The sequence below is a fragment of the Pan paniscus genome, chromosome 2 (genome assembly GCF_029289425.2).
Source record: "Pan paniscus chromosome 2, NHGRI_mPanPan1-v2.0_pri, whole genome shotgun sequence".
Classification (NCBI taxonomy): domain Eukaryota; kingdom Metazoa; phylum Chordata; class Mammalia; order Primates; family Hominidae; genus Pan; species Pan paniscus.
Window position 1 is genome coordinate 38,835,363 of NC_085926.1, and position 17,093 is coordinate 38,852,455.

At 39.3% G+C, this 17,093-nt stretch overlaps 1 protein-coding gene across 1 annotated transcript in view; it reads right to left on the reverse strand.

Annotated features, from left to right (window-relative positions):
- The window catches only part of SCN11A (sodium voltage-gated channel alpha subunit 11), a 107,195-nt gene that overhangs the window by 38,107 nt on the left and 51,995 nt on the right, over nucleotides 1-17,093 (reverse strand). Inside the window, exons 13-18 of the mRNA XM_055109673.2 lie at nucleotides 16,900-17,079; nucleotides 13,846-14,229; nucleotides 11,536-11,967; nucleotides 3,177-3,290; nucleotides 2,340-2,454; nucleotides 289-443 (exon numbers count right to left, since the gene is read on the reverse strand). Of these exons, the coding sequence (XP_054965648.1) occupies nucleotides 289-443; nucleotides 2,340-2,454; nucleotides 3,177-3,290; nucleotides 11,536-11,967; nucleotides 13,846-14,229; nucleotides 16,900-17,079 (1,380 nt within the window). The remainder of the gene's footprint in view (nucleotides 1-288; nucleotides 444-2,339; nucleotides 2,455-3,176; nucleotides 3,291-11,535; nucleotides 11,968-13,845; nucleotides 14,230-16,899; nucleotides 17,080-17,093) is intronic.

Below are 17,093 nucleotides of genomic sequence, written 5' to 3' on the forward strand. Positions count from 1 at the left end.
TCCCCCAAAAATGAGAGGTAGATGATCAAGGACCAGACTCTAGTGGCCACTTTAAAGAGCTGGTTTTAGTTACTCTTCCACACAGATAAAGCATCTTTGCTTGGTGATATCCCAGTTGAGCACGATTTCAGAAGCTGTGCAAAACCCTGCCCACTGCGGGAACCAGCAGCATCAGAGACCACTTCTGTCTGGTCTCCCATATTCCCAGTCCCACGAGAAGCCAAGTCAGAGTGCAGCTTCCCCAGCTGCCCTGATGCCCAATGTCTACACAAGACCATGATGATTTACCAGTGCCCCACTGCTCAGCAGAATCACAAAGATAATAAAGCTCTCAAACCAGCTGTGTTTCACTATTTGGTAGCAGGTTTTCCGCAGGTTCCACCAAATGACCCAGGGAGGCTTTCTCTTGTCCACGCTACAGCATGGAAAGCAGCAACCAAAGCCTGAAAGGAATTAATGGTAGCACTATCATTAGTGTCTGTAATAAACTGCATTAAAATGCAACTCTTCACCCCTTTCTGTGTTCATGCCCCTTGCCATGCGACCTGCAGTTGCTCCCATTAAAGAAGTAGAGCATCTTTTTCTAACCTCTTAAATCTGGTCCCTGCCATGTGACTTGCTTTAGCCAATAGAGTGGAATGGAAGTCACACTGTGCCAGTTCTGAGCCCAGGTCTTGAAAAGCCTTGCATGCTTCCACTTGCTGTCTTGTGCCATCTCCATAAAAAAAGGCAAATTCAGGCTACCCCATTGGGTCTGGAAGGAGGATGATAGACATGTGGAGCAGAGCCATGTTGCCCTGTTGAGCCCAGGCTAGATAACACTTGCATGAATGAAGCCAATCAAGATCAGCTGAATCCTGCAGGCACATGTTTACTATTTTATGCCACTGAGGTTTTGTAGTTGTTTGTTATGCAGCAATTTTTTTGGTAATCATAAAGAGATCATGTCTGGAGGACTCCAGGGAATGAGGTAGGATGGCCACAGGCTTTGTGAACCTCTCAGGTCATACACGAAAGAATTTGATCAAATGTCGAGACGTTTACAAAGAGCTGAGCATTTGTTCTGAACACACACAGGCCTTCAATATAGACCACATTGCCCTTTCCACCTTTTCTCCTCCTCCCCTTGTACAAATTCTGCTGATCCTTATTCATGATGATTATAACATTCTGCTCCTTTCCTCATCTTCTTAAACCACTATGGGCTCTCTTCACTCTGCCTCTTTTCTTCTTCCAAAAACATCAGTAGGTTCATCTTCCTAAAAGACTACACTTTTTTCCTGGCTTTTATCCCACTCCTCCCTTCTTTGATAAAACCACCTTTCTTTCTCTTCTCCACTGTTGACATCATATGCACACCTCAAGGGCCAGTGCAAACATAAATCAGGAGAACTGCAATCTACTGGAAATCCTTAATCCAACTCCTGTCCAGCTTTGGAGCTGTTAAGCAACCTGGAATGTGAGTTTGAAACCTGTTATTTGTGTTGTTTCTGGACCCAATTTAATCCTAAACTTATAATTTTTTTAGATTCATTCATTAATTTGTTGTCACTTATTTATTTATCAACATTTGTTGAACCCATTTCTGGGCCGACTTCTATTCTTACACTAGAGATACAATGCTGATGAAGTCACTGCCTTTGTTTTTAAGGACCTCATGGGGGAAACCAGTGCAAATAAGTTCACTACAATGAATATAACAAATAGTAAAGGCCTATAGGAAAAAGCCACTACATCCACTCAAGGAATTAGGAAAGCCTGCATTTATTGATTGCTTATTTTTGTTCCAGATGCTCTTCTAAGGATTTATATTCACTCATTTAATACTCACAACAACTCTTTGCTTTGGATACTATTATTACCCTCATTTTAGAAATAAAGCACAGAGAGGTTAACTAAATTGAACAAGTCACACAGCTCATAAGTGGCAAGGCCAGAATTTGAGCTCAGGCAGTCTGGCTCCTAAGCTAAAGATCCTGACTACAATGTCTAAACTCTTTTCTTGGTCTTTCACCTCAAATACACCCTGACATTGAATGCCCTGGGAACCATAGAAAGTGGCAGACATATTGGCCCAGTGGGCTTTCTAAGAGAGTTTTCCAGAGTGTTTACCTGGCATTTTGGGCCATGTGAGAGGAGCCCAATTAAAGCAAGAATTTCCTGAAATCCCCTCTGCCTAGATCCGACAATCGCCTCAAGAATCTATGGGTGCCCTCTCATTGCTTTTGTCTCCAATAGAAGTAGAAAGATGATATCTACTAAAACCACAGAGCTTCAAAGAAGAACAGAAACCCCATCCAAAGATTCTGTGAACTGGATGCAGAAATACTGCCACTTACCTTTGGGCAAACATCTCTCTGGTTGCTTTTTGGGAACCATCTCAGGTAACCATCCAAAGCCATCCTGAAGATCAATGGTGCTACATTCTGATAGTATACTGGTAACATCAGACTTCTGCACATCAGAACAAAAGGAAGGGGGTGCCTTTTACTAAGACCTTCTTTCACCATAGTAGTACGGAGTTTCTCATTGTCTGATTTTTTAAGGATGAAATGAACTAGGCAAAGGTTTCTAGGATGAGAGGTGTCAAGAAACACCCCTCCTGCTGGGTCCTTTTCTAAGTGCTATGACCAGCCTGACTTCAGAAGAGAACTCTCTAGCTCATCTCTATAGCTGAGGAATAGCAATGCATATGAAGATACAGTACCTCCACGTTTTCTCCCTACAGATCATAACCCTGATAGGCTGCCTAACTCCAATTATGTGAAGAGAAGAAGGCTACTTTACTGAGACTATAATTTTCCACTGTCTCACCTCCTGGAATAATAGGCCTAGACCAGTGGTTCTTATTTCTTTGGCCCTCCAGGAGACATTTTGGCAATGTCTAGAGACATTTTTCATTACCTTAACTGGCGGATGCTACTGGCATCAAATGCATAGAGGCCAAGGATATGGATAAACATCTTATAATTCACAGAAAAGCTCACCACGACAAATAATTGTCCTGCTTCAAATGTCATACTAGTAAAGTTGAGAAACCTGGCCTAGACTTTTGCTCAAAACTCGATTCTTGCAATTTTCTCTGCATTAATTGTGCCATTTTTCCATAATAACTACCCTGGAGAAGGTGTGTGGATGAGCCACAAGTTCCTCTGACAATATCCTAGGAAAATTACCTTTCGGGGATCCTGTATGGTCAGATGAGGCTCATCTTCAGAGAACATGTCAATTTCCACACTTTGAACTCTCTGGCTGGTGGGCTTCTTGTTCTCCTGATGGAGCTCATAGGCCTAACACAGAGAGCCCAGAATAGAATTAATATTCCTCCTGGACATGTCAATTAAGATGAAAGAAGTTTGAATGCTATTTGGTTTTCTCTTTGTCATGAGAATAAGCCTTTGACATTATTACTCTTTTTTCTCTTTAGAAACTGCTCCTGGAAAAACTCAACATAATATAATTCTGGGAAAACTACTAGAGGAAACAGATACTGAACTTGTTGCAAAGATACATAATCAAAACAGTATGGTTCTGGTACAAAACTCCGCAAGTAATTCAGAAATAAAACTTACATGGAGATTTAATATAATTTATATGGGGATTTAATATATTTTAAATGTGCTCTTTCAATTCAATGGCTAAATAATAAATTATTTAATAAATGGTACACAATGCCATAATATAGTCAAAATAAAATATATAATCTTATGATATTCTGATGTAAAAATAAATGGGTAAACATTTTAAAAGAAAAATTTAAAAAATAACTTGCTATCATGTGGGGTACAGAGAGTTTCCTTAGCAAAACAGGAAACTAAAAGACATAAAGAAAAATAATAAAATATATCACTACATAAAACTGAAAAATAAATTTGTTCTGATGACCTACAGGAATATCTAATAAGGATGTGTACAGTCATGTAACCAAGCAGCTTGGCAGCTGAGCCTCGAACTGTGTTTTAAACATTTTTTTCTTCTTTTCCTCTTCCTCTTTCCCCTCCAAGTCTCAAGATACAACTTTGAGACAAACTGCATATGTGTTACCTCTTATCTTGAAATACAGCCTTGGAATGTGCTGTGAGCCTCCACTGCCTTTCCTTTCCCATACTATATTCCCATACCTTATGCACATTTATTTACCTAAATGCTTTTTAAGTACATGCCATGTTCTTTTATGTGGTCATATGTTTTCTTAGAAGCTTCGAGAGTCAGATCCTGATAGGGACCAGGTACCTCTAGAATTCTCTCCCCAACAAGATTACTTCAAGAACAGAACCTACTTCAGGCTGTAGAGTGACTACAAGATTGACTGCAACTAATTTATAACCTGGCAGGATCCATGATGGCACCAGCCCCTTCACCACATGGGACAATAATTCAAGAGGGGCCACTGGAGCAAGTCACACCACCTGGCACCTCCTAGCCCCTCTTGCCTATTCTGCATCTCAAACCCTTTCTTTAAAAACCCCCGCATTCCGGGACTGTTGTGGGGTGGGGGGAGGGGGGAGGGATAGCATTAGGAGATATACCTAATGCTAAATGACGAGTTAATGGGGGCAGCACACCAACATGGCACATGTATACATATGTAACAAACCTGCACGTTGTGCACATGTACCCTAAAACTTAAAGTATAATAATGATAAAATAAAAAAATAAAAAATAAAATAAAATAAAAACCCCCGCATTCCTTCCACAAATTGAAGAGTAGAATGGGTCTCTGCTCTTCCCCTTGCTGGCACAGATAATAAGAGAATATTGCTCTTTCTTATCATAATTTGTTATTATTTTGAATTCTTTTCATAAGCAGCTAGCAGCCGGACGGACCCTTTTGCCGGTTACAGTCACATCTTGGGTGAATGTTTTATTCTAACATCTATGTGAAGACTCTTGCAACTCTGACATTATAAGGTCATGATTCAGAAATGTTTCTCCACACATGTAATAGCATATGTAAAAATACACACACATACAAATATAGCCACGAATATACCTCAAAAACATACACATACAAAAAGGGGTAACCTGTCTGTGGACTAGACACAGAAAAGAAATATAAAGTAGTAAGAATTTAAATAAGATAGCAGGTAATGGTGTCTAAAAGTACCCTAGATGAGGAAGGGAACCAGAGCTATATTTAAGGCTTGAAACTGTGGGCTGAGGTAAAGTTTTTGCACTTAAGAAAGCCAAAAAACACAAATGCCACAGCAAACGCTTATGATTACAATTGTATAAAGCTGCATACGTAGGGAGACAGGAAGAAGTACAACCTCAGAAATAGGACCTGGGCAAAAGTACCCACTGGTTCAGTGACTGGATCTGCAATATGACTTGTATCATTATTAGACAACAACCCAAAGTTGGCGATAGAAGACATGGATCTGAAATGGATGCCACAGAAGGATTTATTACAGACAATCATAGAACTTAGACTGCAAAGAGAATGATAGATCCTCCCACTAAAGATGAGCTTTTAAGCTAACATTCCAAAATATATGAGGAAACAAACATAAAATCAGTAGACTTCCTAAAATTAACAACTAGGAGGTGAATTCACTTGAGAAAAAGATGAAAGTAACATAATAATCTGAAAATGTCTTTAAATTAATACATTTAGAATTTAATAAAGAAGTCACATAGCGTTTCACTTCCTGGATGATAGCATGTAATCTCTGCGGACGTTCTCCCTAGGGAAATAAGCATAAGTGGTGAAAACTGTTTTAAAAATAATTTAAAGTCTCTAGAAATTATTCTGAGAGTGCACAGCAAATGAAGAAACATTTGTTCAAGAAAATCTACTAAAATTCAGTAAGAACGGTAGAAATTGATGACACTTAAGCCATGATCTGACCTCTCCCCCTAGCCCTTCCAGCCAAGTTTTATGGAGGCTCCACTCTAGCCCAAGGTGGCCAAGAAGATAGGGCTCCCTCTACCCTAGCTCTCAATCAAGGGATGTGGTGATGGGTGCACCAAAATCTCACAAATCACTGCTAAAGAACTTATCCATGTAACCAAAAACCACTTATTCCCCAAAAACTACTGAAATTAAATTTTTTTTAATGAAATTGAAAAAAAAGATATTGAGCCTTTTGAATGGAAAGGCACATCAATGATATCTGCATAAAGGGAAAATCTTTTTAAATGCTTACATTAAAAAAAATACAGCCTACGTGTTAAATTACCTATTGCAGGCCAGGCACAGTGGCTTATGCCTGTAATTCCTGCACTTTGGGAGGCCGAGGTGGGTGGATCACCTGAGGTCCAGAGTTCAAGACCAGGCTGGCCAATATGGTGAAACCCCATCTCTACTAAAAATACCACATTAGCCAGGCGTGGTGGCACACACCTGTAATCCCAGCTACTTGGGAGGCTGAAGCAGGAGAATCGCTTGAACTCGGCAAGCAGAGGTTGCAGTGAGATGAGATTGTGCCATTGCACTCCAGCCTGGGTGGCAAGAGCAAAACTCTGCCTCAAAAAAAAAAATTACTTATTGCATACTTATTTTATTTTAGTGCAAGGCCTGTCACATGGTGGTCATTCAATACATTTGAAATAAAGAAATGCTGGCCGGGCGCAGTGGCTCACGCCTGTAATCCCAGCACTTTGGGAGGCCAAGGAGAGCAGATCACGAGGTCAGGAGATCGAGACCATCCTGGCTAACATGGTGAAACCCCACCTCTACTAAAAATACAAAAAAATTAGCCGGGTGTGGTGGCAGGCGCCTGTCATCCCAGCTACTCGGGAGGCTGAGGCAGGAGAATGGCAGGAACCCGGGAGGCAGAGCTTGCAGTGAGCCGAGATCGTGCCACTGCACTCCAGCCTGGGCGACAGAGCGAGACTCCATCTCAAAAAAATATAATAAAATAAAATAAAATAAAGAAATAAAGAAATGCTGTTTAGTATCATCAAAAACAATCCCATTTTCCAATGCATAAATGATTACACCACCATGAAATGCCTACCAATAAAAATGCATGAGTTATGGAAAAAAAAAAAAGCAGCAGCAGCTGCAGGCCATCAGCATTTCTTATCTCTTCCAACTCTGAGTTAAGGCCTCTAAATTTCTGGTGAGTGTGGCCAAAAAGTTGGCTCCCTTTTTCCATCTAGCCCTCTACTCATAGGGCAGAGACTTTATCCCAGAAGTGGCAGCCCAAGAATACTAGAATCATCCTCATTCCAGCTTACTTGTAGGGCAAAAGCTCTGGGGGTGGGGAGGATTAAGGAAGAAGGAAACTGAGAAGTTGAGAGGCTACTGCCCCTGCCGAAGTGCCTGGAATTGTGCTTAAGAGAGTTTGCCCAGAGTGGGAGGTAATTCATAAGAAAAAAGAGCTCTGAAGCTCTCCATAGAACTGACTTTATTTGAAACAAAGTGGTGCGGGGAAGCGTAAGTCTAAGAGTGTTCTTGAAAACAATGGATATTGGATATTTTGATCACAAGCAAATAAGAAGAGACTGGTAGCTCTCCTTCATTAAAGGCAAGAAACTAAAACATAGGTCAGCAAATTCATCACAAAGAACTACGGAAAGTGATGGCTAAGGAGAGTCCCCCTGGGGTCAAAACAAATCTCAAAGACTGAGCTTAAAAGCTATCACTTCCTGAATTTAATTGAATCAGACAGTTGAGCAATTTATGCCCCATGGCATTGTCAAGGAAAATAGAGCAATTATCTAGCAATTAGTTGAGCCTAAAATCGAAGTGTAATACCAAAAGAGGCAGACAGCTTAACAGAGAGATCACAGAAGGAGACAAAGATAGCCTTGCTGAAACAACAGTCATCCTAGACTGACCGTGTGCACATCCAAGGATGTACTCTCCTAGGAGTGACACCAAAGCTTTCACATTGTGTGTGAATGGAGGGGGATGGGTTGGAGAGGGAGCGGATTCCACTAAAATAGTCTAGCCAGATTACCATTTAATAAAGAAGCTTCAGAGAGGAGAAAAGTGAATCAGTTATAGAGTTTCCACAATATGTTACTTAAAATGTCCAATTCAAAACAAAACAAAAATATGAAATGTGCAAAAAACAAGAAAGCGTGACACACACAGGGGAAAACAGTCAGTAACAGAAACTGCACATGAAAGGGTCAAGATGTCAGAGCTAATAGACAAAGAATGCAAAGAAGCCATTATAAATATATTTAAAGAATTAAAAGGTACAATGCTTAAGGAGATAAAAGATACTATGACCATATAGAATCAAATACAAAATATCAATAGAAATTATATTTTAAAAAGAACCAAATAGAAACTTTGGAGTTGAAAATTATCATAACTGAAATGAAAAAGTCACTAGAGAGACCAACAGTACATTTGAAGAAAGAACCAGTGAATTTAAAGATGAATCAACAGAGACTGTGCAATCTAAAGAGCACAGAGAAAACAAAAGAAAGAAAAATAAAAAGAGCCTCAGAGAAATGTGGTGCACCATTAAGCACACCAACCAGAAAGGAAAGAGAGAAAGGAACAGAAAAAATACTTAAATAAATAATGGCTGAAGACTCCTCAAAATTGATCGAAAACATTAATCTACACATCTTAGTACAATTTATGCTGCTATAATAGAATTCCTGAAATTAGTAATTTATAAAGAACAGATATGTATTTCCTACAGTTCTGGAGGCTGGGAAGACCAAGATCAACAGGACAGTATCTTGTGAAGGACTTCCTGCTGCATCATAACATGGCAGAAGGCATCACCACATGGCAAGAAAGAGAAAGGAGGGATGGCAGCAAACTCATTCTTTTATTAGGAACCCACTTCCACAGTAACTAAACTACTCCCACAATAACAGCATTAATCCATTCATGAGACCAGAGCCCTCGTAATCTAATCACCTATTAAAGGTCTTACCTCTCAACATTGTTACTTTGGGAATTAATTCTCCAACATATAAACTTTAGAGGACACATTCAAATCCTAGCACTCCACATCTAAGAAGCTCAATGAAACCCCAAGTAGAAAAAACACAAAGAGATCCACACCTAGACATATCATAGTAAAAGTGCTGAAAGACAAAGAAAAGAGAAAATCTTGAAAGTAGCAAGAGAAAAGTGGTTCATCATGTACAAGGTGACATTGATAAAATTAACACTGACCTTGCATTAGAAATAATGGAGACCAAAAGGCAGTGATATGATATATTCAAAGTGCTGAAAGAAAAAACAACAGTGAACCAAGATTTTTATATCTAGTGAGGCTATCTTTCAAAAATGAAGATGAAATAATCACATTCCCAGATAAACACAGAGAATTATTTGGTAGTTCGCCTACCTTATAAAGAATACTAAAGGACATCCTCCAGGCTAAAAACAAGTGACCCTAAATGGTAATACAACACACAAGTATGATAAAAAATATATATTTCTTTTCCTTTCTTCTTTTAGCTGATTTCAAAAGCAATTGTGTAAAACAATATGTTTAAAATTGTGTTGCTGGGTATGTAACATATAGAAATAAAATATATTTGCTAATAAGAGCACAAAGAATATGGGTGGGAGCAAAGTTGCATTGGAGTAAGAAAATCACACCTGCAGGTAACTCACATTCACAGGAACAAATGAAGACAGCCAAGAGTAACTAAGAAGATTATTAAAATAAATCTTATAAATATACACTTATTTTCTTTTATTTTCTCAGCTCCTTCAGTAGACATCTAGTTATATTAAGCAATAATAAAAAAAAAGTTGTTTGGGTTTTAACATATATGAATATAATATGTAGAATTTAAAACAATACAAAAAGAGGAGAGAGGAAATAGAACTATATATGAGTAATATTTCTATAGCTCACTGGAATTAATATAAATCTGAGATAGATTCTGATGAGTTAGATGTATATGTCAAATTTTAGAGTACCCAAATAAGGAAATAATTCAAAAAGATTTTGAAAAAACTAAAGTTATTAAAATGTTATACTAGAAAATATTTACTTAATGCAAATGAAGCAGTAGAGATATAATAAAGGAAAAAACATGGAAGACATATAGAAGACAAAGAGGAAAATATGAGAAGTAAATAAACTGAATTAACAATAGCATTAAATATGAATGGTTTAACCAATCCAATCAGAAGGCAGAGATTGTCAGAATAGATAAGAAAACAAGATCCAATTATACACTGTCTGCAGAGGACACATTTTGGGTTCAAAGATATAAATAGATTGAAAATAAAAGGATGGAAAAAGACATGTTATGCAAACAGCAACCATAAAAGAAGCTGAGATGACTCTATTAACATCAGACAAAATAGATTTAAAAACAAAAAACTTACTAGAGATAAAGAGGGACATTTTATAATGATAAAAGAGCCAAAATATTGGGAAGATATAGCATTTATAAACATATATACACACCTAACAGAAGAGCCCCAAAATATATGAAATGAAAATTGACATAACTGTTGGAAGAAACAGACAATTCACAATAAACATTGGAGATCTCAATATCTTATTTTCAGAAATGAATGAATAACCACTAGATAGAAGATCAACAGGGAAATGGAAGATTTGAACAAAACTATAAGCCAGTTAAACCTAGCAGACATCTATAGAACACTTAATTCCAAATGGCAGAATACACATTCTTCTCAGGTACACATGGAACATTTCCAGGATAGACAATACACTATGCCACAAAACAAGCCTCAAAAATTTAAAAGGGTTGAAATTGTACAACGTATGTTCTCTGATCACAATGGAGTGAAATTCAAAATTAATAACAAATAGAAATTTGAGATATTTATAAATATTAAACAACACATTTTTAAATAAGCAGTGGGTCAAAGAAGAAATCATAAGAAGAATTAGAAAATAAGATAAAATAAAATATAATTAAATATATAGAAAATAAAAATGAAAATAAAATGTATTTGATACAGCTAAACATTGGTTAGAGAGAAATTTATAGCTATCAAATATGAGTCAGTAAACAGGCCCTCCTCAGACATCAAATCTGTCACTGCCTTGATCTGAAACTTCCCAGCCTTCAGAGCTGCGAGAAATAAATTTCTCTTGTTTAGAATTTACCCAGTCTATGATATTTTGTTATAGCAGCCTGAATAGACTAATACAATATCCATTACCCTCACACTCCCTGACAGCCCTCATCTCCCACCACTCCTCACCCACAAGATTGGTCTCTGCAGAAACTGAGTTTGTTCCCAGCACTGCCTTTTTTTCTAAAACAAACAAACCAACCAACAAACAAAACATGCTATTCAGTTTACTTCCCAATCCCCTTTTCCTCACTTTTCAGCCAGTCCAAATTCTACATTTCTTGTAGAGTTCAACCAAAGGAATTCCCCCTGTCATCCCAGCCCACTCTGATTTTGCTCCCCTCTGAACTCCTCTGACACCTCCTATCTGTGCCACACCTGCAGGACCACAATAAAGAACCTGTCCTGAGATGTGCACATGGATATCAAAGGGCAGCCACGTTTTATACCCTTATTATCCTTGCATAGTGCCTAGAAAAGGGCAGGCTCTGTGGTAACTCCAGCTTTGTATGACCTTTAAGTCTATGTGTGAACCTTCATACCTGTCGTTCAGACTCAGGTTGTGTGATGCGCTGTGCATTATCTTCACCAGAAAATTCAACATCATCTTCCTCCTCCGCAAGTGGTGCCAACCAAGTCCAATCATGCCTGATGCCCAGGGTCTTTGGTACAGAGGTTAGTATACCAAGCTCCTCCTGGGTCTCTGAGCCCCTTTTCATCTCCGTGACCAGGGGAATGATGTCTTTGCTTTGTGCAGCACAGCCTCCTGTCACCTCTTTTTGCTGTGGTAAGTTTTGCTTCCTGCACCACTTGTGACAGAAATGCTCAAGAGTGTGTCTCACAAAACAAAAAGCCCGGCGGAATCGATCCAGTGCTAACTGGACTTTAGTTTTCCTGGCCTCTCCTTCTAAGTTTCCATTTCTTTCCTCATTGCTAAAGGAATTGAGCAGTAAGGCAATGAAGAGGTTGAGCACCTGGGAATGGGGTGGGTAGCAAGAAGAAAGGAAAGTTTAGCAAAGGAAAAGATATAGTGGGTTTCCAGGACAACTTTTCCCCAAGACTAAAAACAGAATCAAATGAGAGTTTTATGTCCCCCTGTCTCCTAAGAAAGCTCATCTATCCAATAAATAAAAGATTGAGAAAGAAATAGAAACAGTAAGACAGAATAAAAATTGAAATTAAAGGGTGCAAATAGCCAAGTCCACTTTCCCTACATATAAAGAATATGGATGAGTAGACCCTTACCAGGGTAAAGCAGAATGGGATAACCATATGGCAAAATTGAAAGTCCATTTCTTGAGGAACAGCTGGATAGTGAGCTTTGATTTTTGCTGGAATTTCCCACAAGGATATGAATCTGATATTCAAGCCCAATGTACAGTCCTTTCTTATTTGCATATTTGTGAGATGATGTACTTTACAGTTTCTTTAGGTCCTGTTGCCCTAACCTTAGTAACGTACTGGGGCCAAGCCAAGCGAGTTGGACCAAATATGCAACTCTTTCGTTGAACCACATATCACTTCAAATTCACATAATCCCAATAGCTTCCTACCTGGGTTCTTTGCTCATAATTACACACTCTCTAATTCATCGTCTTTACCTCCTCAAATTCCTTTGTTTGTGGCTCTCTTCAGCTCGACAATAGACAGCCTTTGGAGAGAAGTGCCTGGTGGGTGTGAATGGGTCTAGTCACAGTTCCTCAGCTGCACTGTGAGAATTCCCACCTCTGGATCTTTGCTTAAGCTCTCCTCTACCTGTCTAAGTCCTCCTTACCGTATAAGCGGTCTTCTCAAGTTCTGTAATCTTCCACGAATCCTTTCTCGGTGCTCTCCTCCCACTCCCACTGGTGATGCCCTATTCTTCTGAGCTTTTGTATGTATCACTTAGTGTCTAGGCACACCATTTATTAGGTACTTAGGATAAAGCTATCGTGTGTAGAGAGTTAATTATATTGCACTATAACCCCACCTTGATCCTGAAGATCTTGTGCAGTAAGGCAATGAAGTGCACTTAATTAGCCTCCTCATAAATATCTATGCTTCCAGCTGCAAGTAACAGACTCAAGCCAGCTTATACAACAAAAATCTGTAGCATAACAAGAAGTTTGAAAATAGAACAGCAGGCCAATTATGACATGAATACAGGTTTGTTCTCTCTTTTCACTCTACCTGCCTCAGTGCTGGCTTTGTTTTAGGCTGGCTCTTCTCATGGTTGCATAATGTTTGCAGGTTTGGTCCAAACCCCTCTGGCTAGGCCCCAATACCTCATTGAAGTTAGGGGAACAGGGACCTAAAGACACTGCACAAAGTACACCATCTCTCAATTCGTGCAAACAGGAGAGGATTGCACAGCAGTCCTGGATGTCAGATCCATATTCCTGTGGGCAATTCCACCACAGCTCCAAGCTCATGATCTGGCTTTTCCAGGGGTCACAGTCATAAAAAAGCCCAGAGGAAGTAAAACGATCATTTTTTAAAAACACATATTTCTTAAGAACAAAAGATTGTTCCCAAATTGCTCCAGTGGACATCTCTTTACATCCTATTGACCAAATTAACTCACTAACTCCTATTTCAGCCAATCACTGGGGAAGAGAATACTATTGTCTTAGAATAATCATCTGGAATAAAATAAATTTGGGGGCATCAGTCAAATGAGTAATATGTGTCAAAGAGGGTTTTTTCATGCTTATCGTACTTTTCTCAAACAAAATTTGAATGAATATTTCAAATATTTATTTGGCATTATATTTAGAATAATAATTTTTACTAGTAAAGTTTTGCAAATGAAGTAATGCATTTGAGAGGCATGTAGGATTTTTTTTTTTTTGAAAAAAATCTAAGACACATACCACAAGTTTTCCTATCACTGTGATCAATATGAAGACAATAACACACAATGATGATGATGATGTATTCTCTTCTTGCATACATTCCCACATATTTTCGATCCATTCCCCGCAGAGGATGCGGAATACCACTAGGAAGGAGTGCCAGAAATCCCCCATGTGCCAGTGCCGTAAACATGAGACTGTCGGGCCTGTCGGGTTACAGAGTTTTGGACTCTTTCGGGAATTGAAGCTATGGCCAAAAAGCTGCATGCCAACTACTGAGAAAATAAAGATCACAATGACCAGGACCACAGTCAGGCTTCCAAGGGCTCCGACAGAGTTGCCGATTATCTTAATTAGTGTGTTCAAAGTTGGCCAGGATTTGGCTAACTTGAAGACCCTGAGCTGTAGAAAAAGACAACAAACAAAAATGGAAGAAAAGCCAGTTAAGGACAAACTCCATCTGCTCATCTATAAAGCAAATGACATATACCCAAACTTATGACATCCAAAACTCTCTTCAAAGTTAAATCCATCCTGAACATAGCCATCAGATCTCTGTCATAATCTAATGCTCACCTGTATCTACTTTCTTATTTGAAAATGGAAACATTGGCCGGGCACAGTGGCTCACGCCTGTAATCCCAGCACTTTGGGAGGCCAAGGCGGGTGGATCACAAGGTCAGGAGATTGAGACCATCCTGGCCGACATGGTGAAACCCCGTCTCTACTAAAATACAAAAAAATTAGCTGGGCATGGTGGCGCATGCCTGTAGTCCCAGCTACTCGGGAGGCTGAGGCAGGGGAATCGCTTGAACCTGGGAGTCAGAGGTTGCAGTGAGCTGAGATTGCGCCATTGCACTCCAGCCTGGAGACAGAGCAAGACTCCATCTCATAAAAAAAAAAAAAAAGGAAATATTTTGTTTTAGTTTTTTAATCATAAGGACTTTGGGATCAGCATGGTGACTGAGCTACATAATTATTATATAAAATGAATATTTTGGAATTCTATGTAATATACCAAGCGTCAGCGAACTCTGGCCTGAGAGCCAAATACAGTCCATTGCCTATTTTTGTATGACCTCAGAGACAAGAATACTTTTCCACATTTAAATGATTGAAAAATAATCAGGCCAGGCACAGTGGCTCTCATCTGTAATCCCAGCACTTTGGGAGACTGAGGTGGGTGATCGCTTGAGCACAGGAGAGTTCAAGACCAGCCTGGGCAACATGGTGAAACCCCCATCTCTACAAAAAATACAAAAATTAGCCAGGCGTGGTGGTGTGCGTCTGTAGTCCCAGCTACTCGGGAGGCTGACGAGGGAGGATGGCTTGAGCCTGGGAGGCAGAGGTTGCAGTGAGCTGAGATCACACCACTGTACTCCAGCCTGGGCAACAGAGCCAAACTCTGTCTCAAAAAAGAAAATAACAATAATCAAAAGGATATTTCATGATGCATTAAAATCATATGAAGTTCAAGTTTCAGCATCCATAAATAAAGTTTATTGGAACATAGCCATGCTCACTGGTTTTTGAAAGTCTATGGCTTCTTTTGTGCTACAATGGCAAAGTTTAACGGTTGCCACACAGACCACACAGCCTGTAAGGCTGAAAACATTTACCATGTGGCCCTTTATAGAAAAAGTTTGCTAACTTCTGCATTATATAATTCAGGCCACGAGTTTGAATCTAAGCCTCATAAGAATGATTAGAGTAATATGGCATTTGTAGTCAGGAGAGAAAAGGCAACCAGCTATTCAAGACTTGTATACTTTTTCCACAGAGAAATTTTATCCTAGATCTTCACAGACTTTATAGGAAACAACCTTAGAGAAAACATAGCAACTTGTTTTATAGGTTGTTTCTTATATTAACTTTTGATATAAACTGACGGTTTTACTCCAAAGTACAATTTTGTTAAGCACATCCCCTATTTGGGGATGGAAATGTTGCAGGTCAGTAAGGTTTCTGCTTGAAGAGGACTGTCATTGTCTACTCAAAGGGGAGCTAGGAGCATCCCAGGAAAAACCTGTGGTTCCATTCTCATACAGAGACAATGCCACAGATTTCCGTGCATTAGAGCCTGGCTGTAATAAGCCTAAACAATGATAAAGCAAATGCAATTTTGCTTACCTGAGTGCTAATAAAACATTAGTAGGAAAGCTTAATAACACCTGACTTTGAGCAGTGTAACCTCTTACTATATCCCAAGTATAAAAAATATAAAATGTACATTTAGGTAACTGAATGAGGTGTCTTACTCTATAGGCTTAAAAATCCTATCTGAAAAAAAAAAAAAGGTAAATATCTTTGAAAGGGGACAAAATCCCACCTTGGAGGTTTTCTAGTTCCCCTTCTCAGATTGGATTTCTCTGTAGTCCTCTGTCTATACCTTTCCTGGGCTCTGTCACACTGTACTGTGCATGTAGCCCAGTCTTGTATCACTCCTGTGCTGCAAACTTCTCAAAGACAATGATTTCCTCATCCTTTGTGCCTTCCCTCATGTCAGTTTATATTAGGTACTTTGTAAAGGTTTCCAGAATGCTTCCAAACTGGATAGCAGGCAAAGACTACAGAACAGGAATGTAGCACTGGCAGCAGTGAGAAGGAAACTTGTGAGATAGATAGCACCTGCCATCAGCTCCCCTGCATTCCTCCCCGGCATTCTATAGTCTTCACCCACCTTGGCGAGCCCAATATGACCTGAAAGATAGGAATATTTTCCCTTATTTATTTATTGCCTCAGAGCTCCATGGGAAAAAAAGAGTGTCGGAAGGGTTGTGCACAGAGCAAGGAACAGAGTCCTCACACTGGGAGACACAATTTTGTACCCAGTTGCCTAAAGGGTCATCTCTGGCAGGAAGGGGCTAAGGGTATAAGGGTTCAGTTAAGCGAAGTCCCCCCAGGGACTTGCAAGACTATTAAAGACCTGTGCAGGAAGAGGAGTGCAGTTTTGGTTCTGGGATTAAGGTAAGATAAATTAAAGTTTAGTACAAGATAACCATTGAACTCACTCAAAACATTTTTTCCACTTAGGCAGCTACGTTTATGCAGTAAAATAAGAAAGTGCCTTACCACTCTGAAGGAACGCAAGAATGGCCAGCTTCTCTTTTGAAGTACACAGTTCATTACATCTGCAAAACTCAGAAGAGCAACAATGCTGTCAAAAATATTCCAGCCTCGGCGAAAGTAGTGGTAGGGATCGAGCGCAATGATTTTTAGGCACATTTCTGCTATAAAAATGCTAGTGAAAACCTAGAGTGGGACAA